The sequence below is a fragment of the Chionomys nivalis genome, chromosome 6, assembly GCF_950005125.1.
Source record: "Chionomys nivalis chromosome 6, mChiNiv1.1, whole genome shotgun sequence".
Classification (NCBI taxonomy): Eukaryota; Metazoa; Chordata; class Mammalia; order Rodentia; family Cricetidae; genus Chionomys; species Chionomys nivalis.
The window spans coordinates 50,361,146-50,376,489 of record NC_080091.1 but is presented as its reverse complement, the minus strand read 5'-3'; the positions used below and the strand labels follow the sequence as shown (position 1 = coordinate 50,376,489).

The window sequence follows — 15,344 nt, the reverse complement described above, 5'->3', positions numbered from 1 at the left end:
AGAGTTCCTTAGTAAGGAGTAAGATCTGAGGTGTGAAAGGCTGCCCTGTGGATCCCTGCAAGGTTTCGATTTCTCTGGGAAGGTTCATGTTTCAGCCACAATCCCCTCTTTCCCAGCACTCAGGGTTCTGCCTGAGGGGTCTTCTGAAGCACTTACTGCCAAAGTGTCTGAAGCCTTACAGTCTCCCTAGACCCTCAGCGGTTCCAAAGAATGTTCAGCAAGGATGAGGTGGCCTTGGAAAAGCTGCCTGTAAGGGCAATAGTCTTAGGGCTCAGAGGTACCTGACCTGAGGCTGGATGTCTGTCTCAGCAGGTCGCCCAGCTGTAGCAGGCTCTGAAGCAATGTGCCAGTGAAGGTGGACACTAAAAAGAAATCCCACACTAGCTCAGAATTGAGTATAATAAAGGATTATTTATTTAGAGGTGGACTCACAGATCACAGTCCTCAGCACAAACGAGGAACAACAACCGAATCCAGCAGCCAGAAGAGAGAGGGAATACATGCTTTATGTTGGCATTTATAGTATAAGAGACCGTGCCCAAGTCGGGTAACTTAAAGGCTACTGGCTGTAGAATTTCCTACAGCACATCCCCCTTTTGTTTAAATAAGAGAGTTCTAAGCCGAATACAAAATTATATAAAATAAGAACAAATATCAGGTATAAAAATTAGAATTACAACCAACATAAACAATATCAAGCAAGAAACATGTGATGTTTCAATAATTATCCTATCCTAAGGAGTTTAAGTCTTGTATTATAAATAACTTGGCCAATTCATGAGAGAAAAGTGACTACAGCTATCTAGTCTTCAACCCCATCGAAGACCTGAGAAGGGAAATAATATTACTTGAGTAAGCAGGAAGTACAATCAAGCAACTTCAAAAATGTGTAAAAAATGACAGTGACAACTGGCTATCTGGGCAATCACCCAAAGTCTAGTTTGCCACATTGGAGCAACCAACTTTGGCTAAGGCCTAGAGTAACTGAAAGACCATTTTCAGAGGCAGGAGATTTTTCAAAGCCATCTTACCCTGCTTGGCAAGATTTGACAGTCTTTTTTTTCCCCCTTGTATCCTGCTTGTCCTGGCCAGACATCATGGATTTTGTCAGTGGTTGATGCATAGGCAGTTCCTTACCCAAAGGTCAGTTTTGCCAAGAAGAAAACAAGCTCCAAGTGCAGTGTCTTCAGTGCTCAGCATTCTCTCCGGAATAGATCGGTGCTGCCAGGAGCAATTGTGTCTCACTGTCATGAAAAGTCCTATATTCTTAAACATTTTAAATGCCATATTCTGTTAGTCTTTAAGAGGTTTGAAGAATAATTATCCATCTGAAATATATCGCTGTACACCTAAAAAAACCTAACTAACATGACTACAAGCTTGACTATTATAGATGACTATCTATTAACTTATATTTCTTAATTATACATTACATTTTTAAGTGAGCAAGACAAACACAATATCTTAATCAAGACCAAAAATACGTATACACAGTATAACAAAATTGTCCTTACATTTGTATCAATAAACCAATGCAAGCCTCTATAGCATATCCCCCTTTAAATGTAAATAAACATTTATAGACAATATTTGGGAATATGGGCATAGTTCTCTCCAAACTGCTTCCTGCTGTTTGCTGGGTGAAGTAATTTTTAGGGGTGTTCACAGTAACCTTTCAGGGAGTCTTGGTCCATCAAACCACATTATTCTGAAGGATTCCACAGATTGTCATTTTCTGTGGAAACAAAAGAAGAACCTCTTTTCTAAAGCAACATATCCCTAGACCCAAATTTAAAAGACAAGATGCCTTTAAAATGTGTATGTTGGTTACTTAGCTCCTTTACAGTCAAAGAATTCAAAGAAAACACAATAGTATACATAATCCAGACTCTCTGTGTATATTCCATCTTTATGTGGCTTATCATTTTTTACTCTATTATTTTTTTAATATTTATTTTATTAGCTTTACTCCTTTAATCTATGACTGTCTGTACTCTTATTCAGCCAATTTATAAAACCATTACATTATAGGAAAAACTGATCAGAATGCACAATATTAAAGCATGTTTAACTTCCTTTGCTTAAAGAGAATAGTAAAAAACCCATGAAAAGTTCAACATCATTGTCAACCCTAGTTTGGAGGACACTGACATGGTAAAGCTCTCTCCTATCTTAGAAGTCACTTAACACATAAAGGAACAAGTGACAGTTAGCAATATGATACAGAAGGACTACACCAAAGTCCTAAATGGCAAATTAAATAGTAATTTGTACCCTGTTTTTAAAGCAAAATTTAGGATGTTTGGTTCGATGTGATAATAGAACTATAGTACTGACAACATATATTTTTTTAGAGTTTTTACAAATTTAGGGAATGGTGTTAAAAACAAATAGGCTTATTTTCTGAAATAAAGTGTATAGTATATATTATATATAATACTATATATATATAACAAAATACTTCTTTTTTCAGGGCCAATGAGGCAGGCCAGGCTTCCAAAAAACAGGACTACCCAAATGGCAGGTTTGGGTGGCTTGGGGTTTCTTTTGTTTTGTTTCAGTTTGGTTTGGTTTGGGTTTTGTTTTTTTGTTGTTGTTGTTGTTTTGTGGTTTTTTTTTTTTTTTGAGTGGTGTTAATCTAAAAAAAGGAGAAACGGGACTGGAGAGATGGCTCAGAGGTTAAGAGCATTGCCTGCTCTTCCAAAGGTCCTGAGTTCAATTCCCAGCAACCACATGGTGGTTCACAACCATCTGTAATGGGGTCTGGTGCCCTCTTCTGGCCTGCAGGCGTACACACAGAAAGAATATTGTATACATAATAAATAAATAAATAAATAAATAAATAAATAAATAATTTTTTTTGATAAATATTTTTTTTTTAAAAAGGAGAAATGTCAAAAGAATCCCACTGGTCATATGCATTTTGTATAAAAAGAGCCCTTATTGTTCACTTTGCATACATTAACCTTACTTACTTTAGCTGCAAACTTTCACACATTAAACAGTTCAGACACACATTTAATCACACATGTATGAGGTACATAATGGACAGAAATTGCCTAAAATTACAGGAGCCATGAAAATCCAGCTTTGTTGTCCACTGCACAATGTCAGCCATCCACCGTGCCCAAGGATGACAGCAACCACAAAGGTCTGTGTGAATTCCACGCATGTGCCTATGGCCATGATGGGCAGAAGAGAACATGGGATGCTCTGGAACTGGAATTACAGGCAGTCATGCGAACTGGGTGCTGGGAATTGAACTTGAGTCTTCTGGCAGAGAAGACAGTGTTCTTAGTCACAAAGCCATCTCCAGAGCCTCGAAATCTGTTCTGTAAGCCAGTTTTTATGAATGTTATTAAAAACAGACCTGTGTCTTAAGAAAATACCATTGTTTAAAGCGAGATTGGATTTTATTTTTATATCCATATCCTTAATTTTAATAACCTGTATCATCATACATGTATCAAACCTTATATGACTTACTAGAACCTTCTATAATATACTTAAGCATTCTTGTTTTGTCTTCATCTTTCTTTTTCCATTTTGGAAATATTCTGTTTTTTTTCTCTTATGATAAACCCTTACTCTGCCATATAAAAGATTTTTTTTCAAGAAAATTATCTTTTTAACTTTTATTATCAAAATATATCCTGATGTTTACGATTTCTCTTAAATTTCTTTCTCTCATTCTTACTAATTACTTTTTACTTAATCTCCTTACTTAATATTATGAGACAAAACATTTATCAACTTATTTTTATTTTATTTTGTTTTTTGGAGACAGGATTTCCCCATGTAGCCTTGGCTGTCGTGGAACTCAGAGACCCGCCTGCCTCTGTCTCTGGTGTGCAGAGATTAAAGACACGCCATCACATCAGGCTTTATTTACCAATTTATTAAAAGAACGTTTAATCCAAATTACATTTTGGGCATAATGTAACAAATTAAGAACACCACACATTGTTCAACTATAAGGTTCCTTTTCATTTTCAGTCCTAAGCAGACAGCATGGCTTCGGATTTGTAAAATGATTTCCTTTAAGCACTTCTTTTCTTTGTCTGTGCAGGATGTTACTTTCCATCAAGAGCTGTCCATGATTACAGAGAGTTATCTTGTGTGAGCAAGACAAAGGCAGAAGATAAAATATACAGATTAACCCCACAACTGTAATTTGGGATACAAAGGGCATATACTTCCTTCTGAACTTTGGGAGATCAAAAACAGCAACCCTCTTACCACAGATGAATAAACATAGAACATCTTGTGAGAATGCACCCCCAAGGAACTGTTGCCAGAAACAGAGGCTTTGCTACCCATTCTAACAGTCAGAGCTCTGAAATAAACCAGATGGAACGGGACAGAAAGATACTTTGCAATCAGAGGCATGAAATCAGGAATGAAAACAGAACAGAGCAGAACGGGCTAAACTGAGGCCAAAACATACAGCAATTCAATTTGTTAGGCAAGAGCTCCAGAGAGTGCCAGGAACAGAGGAGGGGAAAGTCCCCAGGTAAAAGTACTTGGCTACCGCTCTGGAGTTTCTTATCCTGGAACCAAACCCAAAACCCCAACCCAGCAGCAGTTGTGATTTCTTGTTAGCCCAATGACATGTCAGGGGTGTCCAGATGTTGTGCTCGTAGAGGAGTCAATGACATGTCAGGGAGTCCAGATGTTGTGCTCGTAGAGGAGTCAATGACATGTCGGGGAGTCCAGATGTTGTCCTTGTAGAGTTGCCAGAATGCTAGTGTTCCTGTTACTGCTTACGAGAAGCCAGTAACCACAGATAGAATTGAATTTGAATCTTTCATTCTCGCTTTCTTCAGAAAGCCAGTAATCAAGGAAGGCAGCAGGCTAACATCCTAAAAACTCCCTTATGTCTCATCTCCAGCCAGCAGATCCCATGGCGGGGAGGAGGTAGTGGCAGGAAACAGTCGTTCCAGAGCTCAGTCTTGCCTGTCCAGTCAGATGATGAGCCACATTTCTGAGATCTGTGGTGTCTGTGTTTGTGCTGTTGTTGTTCCTGGAACTCTCCCCTCATTCTGTGGATGTCTGGGCTCAAGTACTTCCTGAGATGCTGGATCTAGTTAGTTTTTCCTAGTATCGACCTTACCTCTGAGCTGGTGAGGAGCAACTCAGAACAAGCCAACTTTTAACAGTGTATATGTGCTAAGCTGTTAATAGCATGTATATCCAAGATTCCATTCCATCAAACACAAATGTGTCATTATAACACAGTATGAAAGTGCCCCATCCATCCCTTCTGCCCTCCATCAGATATACAGTGTAGGGCATGGAAGTAGAAAGAAGCAGGCTAAAGGGAGGAGAAAGTGGACATAAGACGGGGTAATGGAGAGCGTGTGGCGTGAAATCTGAAAAGGGAACAACTTATTTGGAGGACAGGGGCCAGCAGAAGCATGTGTGAGCGAGGAAAGCAGCAGAGAGGGAAAAACAGAACAAAATGCACCAGGAGATGGTTGTGTACTTTACACACAATTAGGGTAATTGTGTGTGATGGCGCACGCCTATAATTCGTCTGGGAGATAAAGGCAGGAAGATTAGTGATTCAGGGTCATCTCAGCTACAAAATGAGTTCTAGACCAGGGTGAGCTACCTGGGATCCCGGCTCATAAGAGGACAAGAAATTAAAAGAAAAAATAGCAAAGTGTAATGAACAAACCACCATAATGAAACACATAACTTTATCTGCTAGCTAAAAGAAATTACAAAGCCTGTGGTGTGGTCAGGCCATTAGCGCACCACAGTCTAAAGAGCCACAAGAGAGTCCTGTTTCGTGTCTCATTGCTTCTGCTTCTGCCCACAGGCCTCAGCGGAGCTCCTGAAGGCCTCCGGTCACAGCATCCAGAGCCAACACCAGGCACACCTACTGGAGCTCCGGGCCCTTGAGGAGGAAGCCAGACAAGAGCTGCAAGAGGATCATGAGCAGACACAAGCCCAGCAGCCTCTGCTGCTTGGTAAATATCCCACTGCCCATCTGGGAGAGCCCAGTCACCTGTGTGTTCCACACATGGAAACCAGTGGCAAGCAGGGCACACAGGCCACAGCAACAATCCCAGCTCCATTCCCAGCTATCCATTAGACCTGGGGAGCAGGGGTGTGTAGGTGGGGTTTTCCCATCCTAGCAGCTGCTTCCAAATTACCACACCGAGGCTTATATTACTTATAAATGCGGATAGCTCAGACTTATTGCTAGCTAGCTCTTACAACTTAATCCATTTCTATTAATGTACATTTTGCCACGTGGCTCATGATTTTACCTGTCCTCCATCATGTCCTGCTCCCTCTGCAGCTGGCTGGTGTCTCTCTGACTCCACCCCTCCTTCTTCCCTTTATACTTAGTTTGGCTTTCCTACCTAACTTCCTGCCCAGTTCCCTTGACAGCTTTTTATCCACCAATGAGAATAATACATACTCATAGTGCACAGAATGATTATTCCACAGCAGGGGCGGGGGTTCTAGGCTGAATTTTCCTATAAAAATGGAGCTGTAACTGTTCCTACATCATAGAGTTATTATGTGGATTAAATGGGGTGTTAAATATAACATGTCTAGCAAACAACATGAGTCCAGTAAACGAGGTAGATACTATAGTTACCACTCAGTAGAACTCAGATAAGCCTTCACGCAGGTTTCATTGGATTGCCTCAATTCTGTGGACTTCCATTCCAGTGGTATCTGAAAATTGGGGGGCTCAGGCCGCCAGGCTCCACCTGACTTTTTTCTGCTTGCCTCATGCTATCCCTAGCATGAAATTTATCTCCAGTTACATTACAATATCAAAACCCACTCTCTCAGTGTTCCAGAAGTCAGCAAGAGGCAGTTAAAATCTGTGGGATTAGACTGTCTAGGTTTCAAACTTAATTCCTACATTCACTAGCTGTGTGGCCTGGGAAGTCCACATCTGTCTGGTGAGGGCAATGATAGTGTTCACCTCACGGGGCTGTAGTGACTTTTGTGAGTCAGATTCTCCTGGCCGATACCGGCTTTAGTCTGAATCCTGCTGGATAACAATCTTCTTTCCCCATGAGCCAGCCAAAGTCCTATGCCCATGGCTAGGAGAACTTGTGAATGGTTTGTCTTTAAAATAAAAAACTAAAAAAGAGAGAAAAAAACTGACATAAATATCAAAATTCTTGACTTGAGACCCTTGTTCTTCCTTTGATTTTCTGACTTGGAGCCCAGGCCCAGTGTTGCCTCAGGCTCTGATGTAGGCACCTTAACCTATTCCTCCTCCAAACCAGCGAGAAGTAGCCAGACAGGTGATTCAGAACAACGAAGAAACACTTGAAACGCTGACTGCTGCTCCACCACGTGACAGCTGCGTAGCTCAGGGCTGCTTATCCTTTCTGTTGCTAATAATAAAATGGAGCGGGGATGGCAGGGTGGAGGGATTAGACACACCATACAGGGTGGTACAGGACACATCAAATGCCCCTTATGCCATACTGTTGCTTCTGTGGTTTGGGAATAAGTTTAGGAATGACTTCTCTGTTCTTCCTTCAGAGTCCCTGAGGCAGGAGCTGGCAGAGCAGCGATCTGCCTCTGAGCAGCAGAAGGCCCTGGAGGTGCTACCGAATGAGCAAAGGGCCCCGGGCACAAACCACACCTTCACTGCAGAGGTCAGTGCCTTGCCCCGGCCCACACCATAGCCCTTCTAAGACAGCATTAAGCTCACAGAGAACAGCCCTGTATGGGTGGACTCTGGGAGCTAGATCTCTTCCCTGTTGGGAATGACAAGACCCCTTTCCCTTTCCTCACGCCTGGAAACACTTGGCAGCCTGCAGCCTTCCTATTTTGAAAAGCAGAAAGCAGATCTAAAGCTGTTGCAGGTTACTTATAGTTCCGATACCCGTTCCTACCTCTTAGCCCTCCAGGTAGCTGGTCTGGGTCACTCTTCCAATCTGTGGGGGAACACTCCCCGAACAAACTCCCTATTTAGACATCACTAATCTCATTCTCAGAACCCCAGGCAAAAAATCTCCTTCATTTTCCTATTCAGGCTTTGCCCATCAACCCCTTCCGGGCACATCCCTAATTCCTACTCCAGCTGGCATCATCTTGTAACAGTTTGAGCCCCAAGCTTCAGGTTTTGGGGTAACACACAGCATAACTTTGTGGCTGTCAGTGGAATAAACTCTAGATGCCGAAATGCATCAAGGAAAAACCTCCGCCGCCACTGGCTACAAACTGCATCTACAGCCCTGTTCTCTCTTGGTCTCTCGGCACCGGCACCCGGCACCCGGCACCCGGCACCCTGCCTCTGCCTCCTTGTGAGACTCCCCCTGCTTGAGGTGGAGACAGCTCCACACTAGGGTCTCTGTTCGCCCAGACCTTCCGCACTCAGAGGAAAACTGAATGTTGGTACAGCACAACTGACCCTAGAATCCGTGACTATTAGGACAGTGACCGCAGGGAAGTGGTAAGGGAGGCAGGGCAGCTTAAAATAGGTACAGTGTGTGGACTGTCTGATCTCTTATTAAACTCTCAGAGGGCCAGATTTGGCCAACACCCCAAGCAAGAGACTACATGGGAGACCTTCATCAGGAACCTGATACAGCTTTGTCAACAGCGCCTCCAAGTCCTGAGCTGGCCTTGGTGCCTCCTGGGGGGGGGGGGATGATTTTTCGAAAAGTCTCTATCTGTTGCCTTCTCCTCAGGATGTAGGTGTTACAGGGCCTCCTGGTTCTGTGCCCTGCACCGCAGAGAAAGGGCTCCTGGAGGAGAACGCTCAGCTCCAAGACACTGTACTACGCCTGCGCGCAGAAGTGGAACAGCACCTGCAGGAGGCGCTGCAGCTGCGCGAGCAGCACCGGTGAGCCTGCAACCCAGCATCCATTCTTTTTCTTCCTCCACATTCCTCTCTCCTCTCCCCTCTTCCCTCAGGCATTGCTTAGAGCCTCTGAGGTCAGAAACAGTACACATAGAATCAGACCCAGAAGAGACAATGAAATGGAATAGTTCAAAGAGTGTCGTGCATTCTTGGGTTTTGTTTTATTTATTTTTTGTTTGTTTTGTTTTGCTTTTTTGAGACAGGGTTTCTCTGTAGCTTTGTCGCCTATCCTGAAACTAGCTCTTGCAGGCTGGCCTCGAATTCACAGAGATCCGCCTGCCTCTGCCTCCCGAGTGCTGGGATTAAAGGCGTGCGCCACCACTGCCCAGCATAGTGCCTTGCATTATTAACTAGCTATGGCTACATCTTTACAAAGGGCCAGTACCATCATGGCTCAGTTATAAGGATGCAATAATTAAAATGCAAAAAGCTTGGATGCATGGAGGAAGCACCAGACTAGGTAAATTTCCTGTTTTGTTGGAAGGTTTATAATACAAATCCAGTGTCTTGAACAGGACTTCTTAGGGTACCTGTTTTGTTAGCAATAAGATTTGTCAGTTATCGAGGAATTTGTGTGCTTCATCTGTTTTTGAGTGTCTCGCCCCAGAGTTAGTTATTTGTAGACAGAGGCTGCTTGTTCGTTCCCAGTTGCCCAGACCTGAAATAATCACAAAAACAAGGACTTCCCACATCAGTATTCACAGTTTTTCTTTTGTTATCTTAATACACAGGGGATCCTCTTTCCTCTGATTATTTTCTCTCTGATTATTTTCCTCTGATTATTGTGAACCCTACTGGGTCAGCTCTAAACTACTTTCTGCTTTGGTTGTACTTGGCTGTTTAAAGTTTAAAGCTTTTTTTTTTTTTTTTTTTTTTTTTTTTTTTGGTTTTTTCGAGACAAGGTTTCTCTGTAGCTTTGGTGCCTGTCCTGGAACTAGCTCTTGTAGACCAGGCTGGCCTCAAACTCACAGAGATCTGCCTGTCTCTGCCTCCCGAGTGCTGGGATTAAAGGCATGTGCCACCACCGCCCGGCATAAAGCACTTCTTTATAGAAAAAGGGGAGATGGCTCAGTGGTTCATATAGCTTGCTCTGCTGCACACTACAGGCGTGTAGGAAGGTTGGGGTTTGCACCTTGGTCAAAAATTGTGACTTTTTTTCTTGTGTATGACCTCAACCAAGATTTTTCTTTTTTAATTTTCCCAGGCCTCAGTTGCCCAGGGCATCAGGCATGGCAAAGCCCAGCACACAAGCGGTGGAGAAAGGAGAAAGAAAAGAGATGCCGAGTGTAATGGCAATGCCTCTAATACTAGCACTTAGGAGGCTGAGGTAGAGGAATCTCGAGTTCAATGCCAGTAGAAACTACATAGTGAGACCTTTCCGATTCTACCCTGACTCCCCAGAAAGGATTCCATGCCAAGTATTTAGAACAAGATTAGGCACACAGTGCTGACTTAAAAGCCAGGGGGGGGGGGGCAGTTGTTAAAATTTTTAAAACCAAGCTTAAACCTGTGATCTGGGAATACAAATAGCAGTAGAACACTTTCCTACCAGTGGAGAAGAACCTGCACTTTAACACACACACATACACAAACACACTTCACTGAACACTTAACTCATCCTCATATCAGATTCAACAGAGCTGAGGTGGAGCCTGAAAATTAGCCTCTGAATTAGAATTAGTTAAAATCTGCATTTCTGAAAATTGCCCCAGGGGATGCTGGAGGTGGCCGGTGAAATTGTGACTCCACTCTGAGACTGTGCCTCTCCCTTGCTGCTGTAATAGCCAAAGGTGAGGGGGTTTCCAGAACAGAGAATAGAGGAGCTGGCCTCCGCCAGGCAGAAGGATCTAAGTAAGACCAGCCAGAGAAAGCTGGACATGGCACATGCCTGTAAACTCAGCACATGGGAGGCTGAGGCAGAATTGCCAAGAGTTTGGGATCAGCCTAGGCTACGTAATGAGCTCCAGGCAGTGTGGACTCCAGAGTAAGACCCTGTCTCAATCAATACAAAACAAGCAATGTGAGGGTGTCCTTAGTGGGATGGCCCTGGGTACTGATGTCCCGGGCAGAGATGCCTACACAAGAGAAAACCATATTTACAAAGCTGCTCTGAGTCCCACCCCAGTTACAGAAAAGCTGAGGAAGGGCCTCGAACCTTGGATGCTGAAGAGAGCTTAGGTAGTCCTAGTGCCCACAGATGGCAAGGGGAGCTGACCACAGGACCCTCCCCACCCTGTGCATTCACCTGATTGTAAAGTAACTCAACCTCCCTCTAACTGATGTCGTGGGGCTTCCCTCCCAGGTGAACCTGAGATACGAGTTCATCTAAGAAGAGCCAGGAGCCCATCTGGTTGAGATGGAGCACCATAGATCTAGAGATGTACCACATGGCCCTAGGCAAGTCTTTCTTCAAGTGAAGAAAGCAATGATCCCTCAGCTGGAAAAAAAAAGCATTAAAATGTGCATGTCCCTCCTGAGAGTGGAAGACTCCCTGGGCCTTGGCTATGGTCACTAGGATCCTCCTCCAGGTTAAGAGCCAGGATAGCTAATGGTTGGAAAGGGCTTTGTGCCGTGTGCTACTCCGGATATGCATTAGTTCAATTTCTCTTTGCAGTGACCCTGTAAGGTAAGTACCACATCACTTCCATCTAACAGAAGAGGGCACTGGGCCCAAGGTCACACAGTTAAAGATAATAGCAACAAAATAGGACTTTAGCTGCTTGGCCCTAACTATTACTCTTTTACCTATTCTACCCACCTTTCTAGAAACCCTGGATAGGGTGCTCCTGGGTTTCAGAGTTCTAGGCCCAGCTGAGAGAATGCTGCCTCTGCCTCGAGAAGGGGGTACGGGGGAAAGGAGTGTTTTCTGGGGCTCCCTCCAGGTCTCTTTTCCTTCTTCCAAGGAAGGCAGCTCCTTTGATCAGGGCTCTCCTTTGCTGATGCTAGAGTGGGAAGGTACCCTTCTCACTTAGTTCAGGGCCTTTTAAACTAGGCCACCAAACAGAGAAATGAGCCCCCGAGTCCAAGGGCTCAGGCTCAGCGCCTGGGTGACCCTGACTGTGCTCCCATCCTTCACAGGTTGCTGGAGGAGGACCAGAGAGCCCAGAGAGCCATGGAGGTGGAAGCACTCCGTCAAGAACACCGGAAAGAGATGCAGGCCATGGTGGCAGATTTCAGTGGTGCTCAGGCCCGGCTCCAGGCCAGGCTGGCGGCTCTGGAAGCCGAGTGAGCAAAGTCTTGGGCCCAGGTGGAGACGGAGTAGCAGGTTACCATTTGGGGAAGGATCCAACTCACCCTAGTGTCCCTAGGCTGTCATAGTTTTAAAACGTAGACATTCCCTGGGTTCTAGAAGCTCTTCATTTTCAGGCAAATGAGGATGATGGTTGGCCACCCCTCATTTTATTTTATTTTATTTTTCTCATTTTACTGTTTATTTGAAAATTACATAAATGTGTTTGATCATATTCATTCCCATCGAGTATCATTTGTACTACCCACATATTCTTGAGTATGTGGCCATCCACTGGAGGAGCATGGGCAACCGACCTACCAGGGGCTGTACTCATAAAGGAAAATGACTCCCTATCCCACAGCTATCATTTGCAAATAGTGCCTCAGCTAGGTGTGGGGCTTGGTGTCCACCTCCTGTCTCCATGCTGGGATTTTGTCTGTCTTGAGCTTGTATAGATCTCATGCATGCTGTCACCACCATTGTGAGTTTATATGTGACATTGCCTGGCTGTGTCCTAACCAGCTTTCCTGTAGTCACTCACAGCTTCTGGCACTTACAGTCTTTCTGCCCCTCTTCTGCAATGATTCCTGAGGAGAAGGTGTAGCAACCTGTCTCTCTGTCTCTCTTTTTCCTTTAATTGAAATTTTTTTCTTGCACAATATACATTATTACAGTTTCCTCTCCCGCTGCTCCTCCTAGTTCCCCCTCACATCCTCTCCAATCCAGATCCATCCCCTACCTGTCTCCCATCAGAAATTTAGATTTCTATGGGATAATAATAAAATATAATATAGTATAATAAGGTAAGACAAAGCCTAACACACTGAAATAGGACAAAACAAACAGAAGGAAAAGAGCCTAAAAAAAAGCACTTGAAACAATGATAGATGCCGAGACCCACATGTTTGTACACTCAGGAAACATAAAAACACTAGACTGGAAGCCTGTATGGTAAAGAGAGAGGGAATATATATAAATAAAATACAAATTAAAAATAAGCTAGGAAAAAAGGCAACGTGCTGACATGACATCATGAGTCAAGGCATCTCCAAAGAGCTGTCAGTTTGTCTTCTGTTGGCATCTACTGCTGGACAGGCAGCCTGTCCTTAAGTCTCACTTGTTTCCACTGTGTGACTTCCTTGGAGAAAACTAAATTTTCACTTGCAAATGGTTAGTAATTTGAGATTGCTCCTGAGTTAGGAAATGGAGTATGTGCCCACTTCTCCTTTGAGCTCTGGACCATCTGGTGCAGAGGAGTGCAGGCCCTGTTCATGCTTCTTAGTCTCTGTGAGTTCAGATGAGCATCCTTCCATTGCTTTAGAGGGCATTGCTTTTCTGGTGTCCTCCACCCCCTCTGGCTCTTACAATCTTTGAGCCTTTTTCTCTGCAGGTTCCCCTGAACCCTGGGGGGTATTTGATGGAGACATCCTGCTTAGGACTGAGGGTTCAGCGGTCTCCCACCCTCTGTATAATGTCTTGCTGTGCTTCTCCATACTTGTTTCCATCTGCTATAGAAGGAGGCTTCTCTGATGATGGCTGAGCAAGACATTGGTATATGCATATAGTAGGATGCAATTAGGAGTCATTTTATTGATACATTTTGCTTTTCTTTTTCTGAACAGTAGTTTTTGGGCAATCTAGTTTCAGGTTCTTGTTCACACAGCAGTGTTGGGTATGGGTTCCATCTTGTAGAGTGGGGTGGGCCTTAAACAATCAGATCTTAGGTGACTGCTTCCACAAGCTTGCAGACAGGACAGCACTGTAGATCAGTGGGTTTGTGACTGGGTTGGTCTTTATTCTTCTCTGTCGGTAGAATGCAAAGTCCCTTCCTGTACCAAAGACACTAGCATGTAGGGGTGAAGGCTCTGTGTAGGCACCAGCTCATCATCTCCATGGTCAGGGAGTTGTGTAGGTGTTGTCTTCAGCAATGGGGCTTTTTGCCATCAGTTTGTGGAGAGCAAAAATATAGCAGCAGTCTCTTGTTCTCTGCACTTTGACTAGCTCTTTGCTTCTGTGTTAATTGCCATATACCACAAACAGAAGCTTCTCCATGAGTTGAGGGCTGCATTAATCTATAAAGATGTGTTTTTATTTATGTGTATGTGTGTTTGTATAATTGCATGCCACACATGTGACAGTGCCCTGGGGGGAGGACAAAGAAGTTTTCTTCTAATTGCTGAGTGACAGAAAACTAAAAGAAGGGATGATTGACAAGAAGACCAGTTAGGAAGTGAATCAGCTGACAGGTAAAACCTCTTTCCCATGGTTATATGGAAGGAAGTGAACGTAAGAGCCTGTGTTCTGAAAAACCAGTCTTGACCCAGAACAGTTGCAGTGTGTCTTGCCCAGAACCACAGGCCCATAATCCTCCAGAGGGAGCTGGGACAAGAGGATTGCAAGTCCCAAGCCATCAAGGGCTGTCAAACAAGTTCATAGCTAGCAAGGGCAGTGTAGTGAGGTCATATCTCAGAATAAGAAGGTAAAAAGAGGAAAGTATTGGGGAGATAGCTCAATACCTGCTCATGACGCTCAACCCCCAGCTCTGAAAGAAAAGCTGCGGTGAGGTGTATCAACCAAGCCCCAGCCAGTGGGCACTTGCCATGTGCCCGTGTACCAGTCAGTCTTTACCTCACTGGCTCTGTTGCATGCTCTCTTTAAAGAGGGAGGAAGTTCTGGGAAGAGTTGCACGTGGAGGCAGAGACAGGTGGATTTCCATGAGTTCCAGGCTAGCCTACTCTATGTGGTGAGGCCAGACCCTGTCTCAATCACACAGCCACCTTCTTCTCCCCCCAAAAGAAGACAGAATTTTGGCTCCAGGATAAATATCATAAATATTGAGGCAAATTACTAGAAAGAAGCAGATAAAGGATTAGCAGGAGGCGGGGTTCTCTCACTCTCAAACCTTCACCTGTCATCAGCGGTCATCAGCACCATCTCTCCCCATCACCATCCTGACCTATTTCATCTTTGGCTACACCTGAAGGGCTTCTTGACTCCAAGGTCAACTCAGGCTGTGCTCTGTGTCCCCACCAGATGGGGCAAGAGCATCGTCAGCATCAGGAAACGCTGCAGGCCTAGGGTGGAATAAGGCTCTTGTTCCAGAACCATACCTCACCCCAGAAGCCTGGCTGCATGTAGAAGCTATGTGCACACCCCTTAGTTCTGAAGGAGTGGGAAAACTGATGGGATCCAGATCAGGAATAGGTCCTGGGTGGCCATGCTAAGCACAGTCTTCAGGAGCTCAGTCAGGTATAGGTCCTG

The 15,344-nt window shown here is 44.3% G+C and overlaps 1 protein-coding gene across 3 annotated transcripts in view; it reads left to right on the top strand.

Annotated features, from left to right (window-relative positions):
• Positions 1-15,344, top strand: part of Fam184b (family with sequence similarity 184 member B) — a 90,191-nt gene that overhangs the window by 68,245 nt on the left and 6,602 nt on the right. For all 3 annotated transcript variants that reach the window (XM_057772192.1, XM_057772194.1, XM_057772191.1), the window contains exons 9-12: positions 5,825-5,975; positions 7,525-7,640; positions 8,679-8,833; positions 11,930-12,076. In XM_057772192.1, the coding sequence (XP_057628175.1) occupies positions 5,825-5,975; positions 7,525-7,640; positions 8,679-8,833; positions 11,930-12,076 (569 nt within the window). The remainder of the gene's footprint in view (positions 1-5,824; positions 5,976-7,524; positions 7,641-8,678; positions 8,834-11,929; positions 12,077-15,344) is intronic.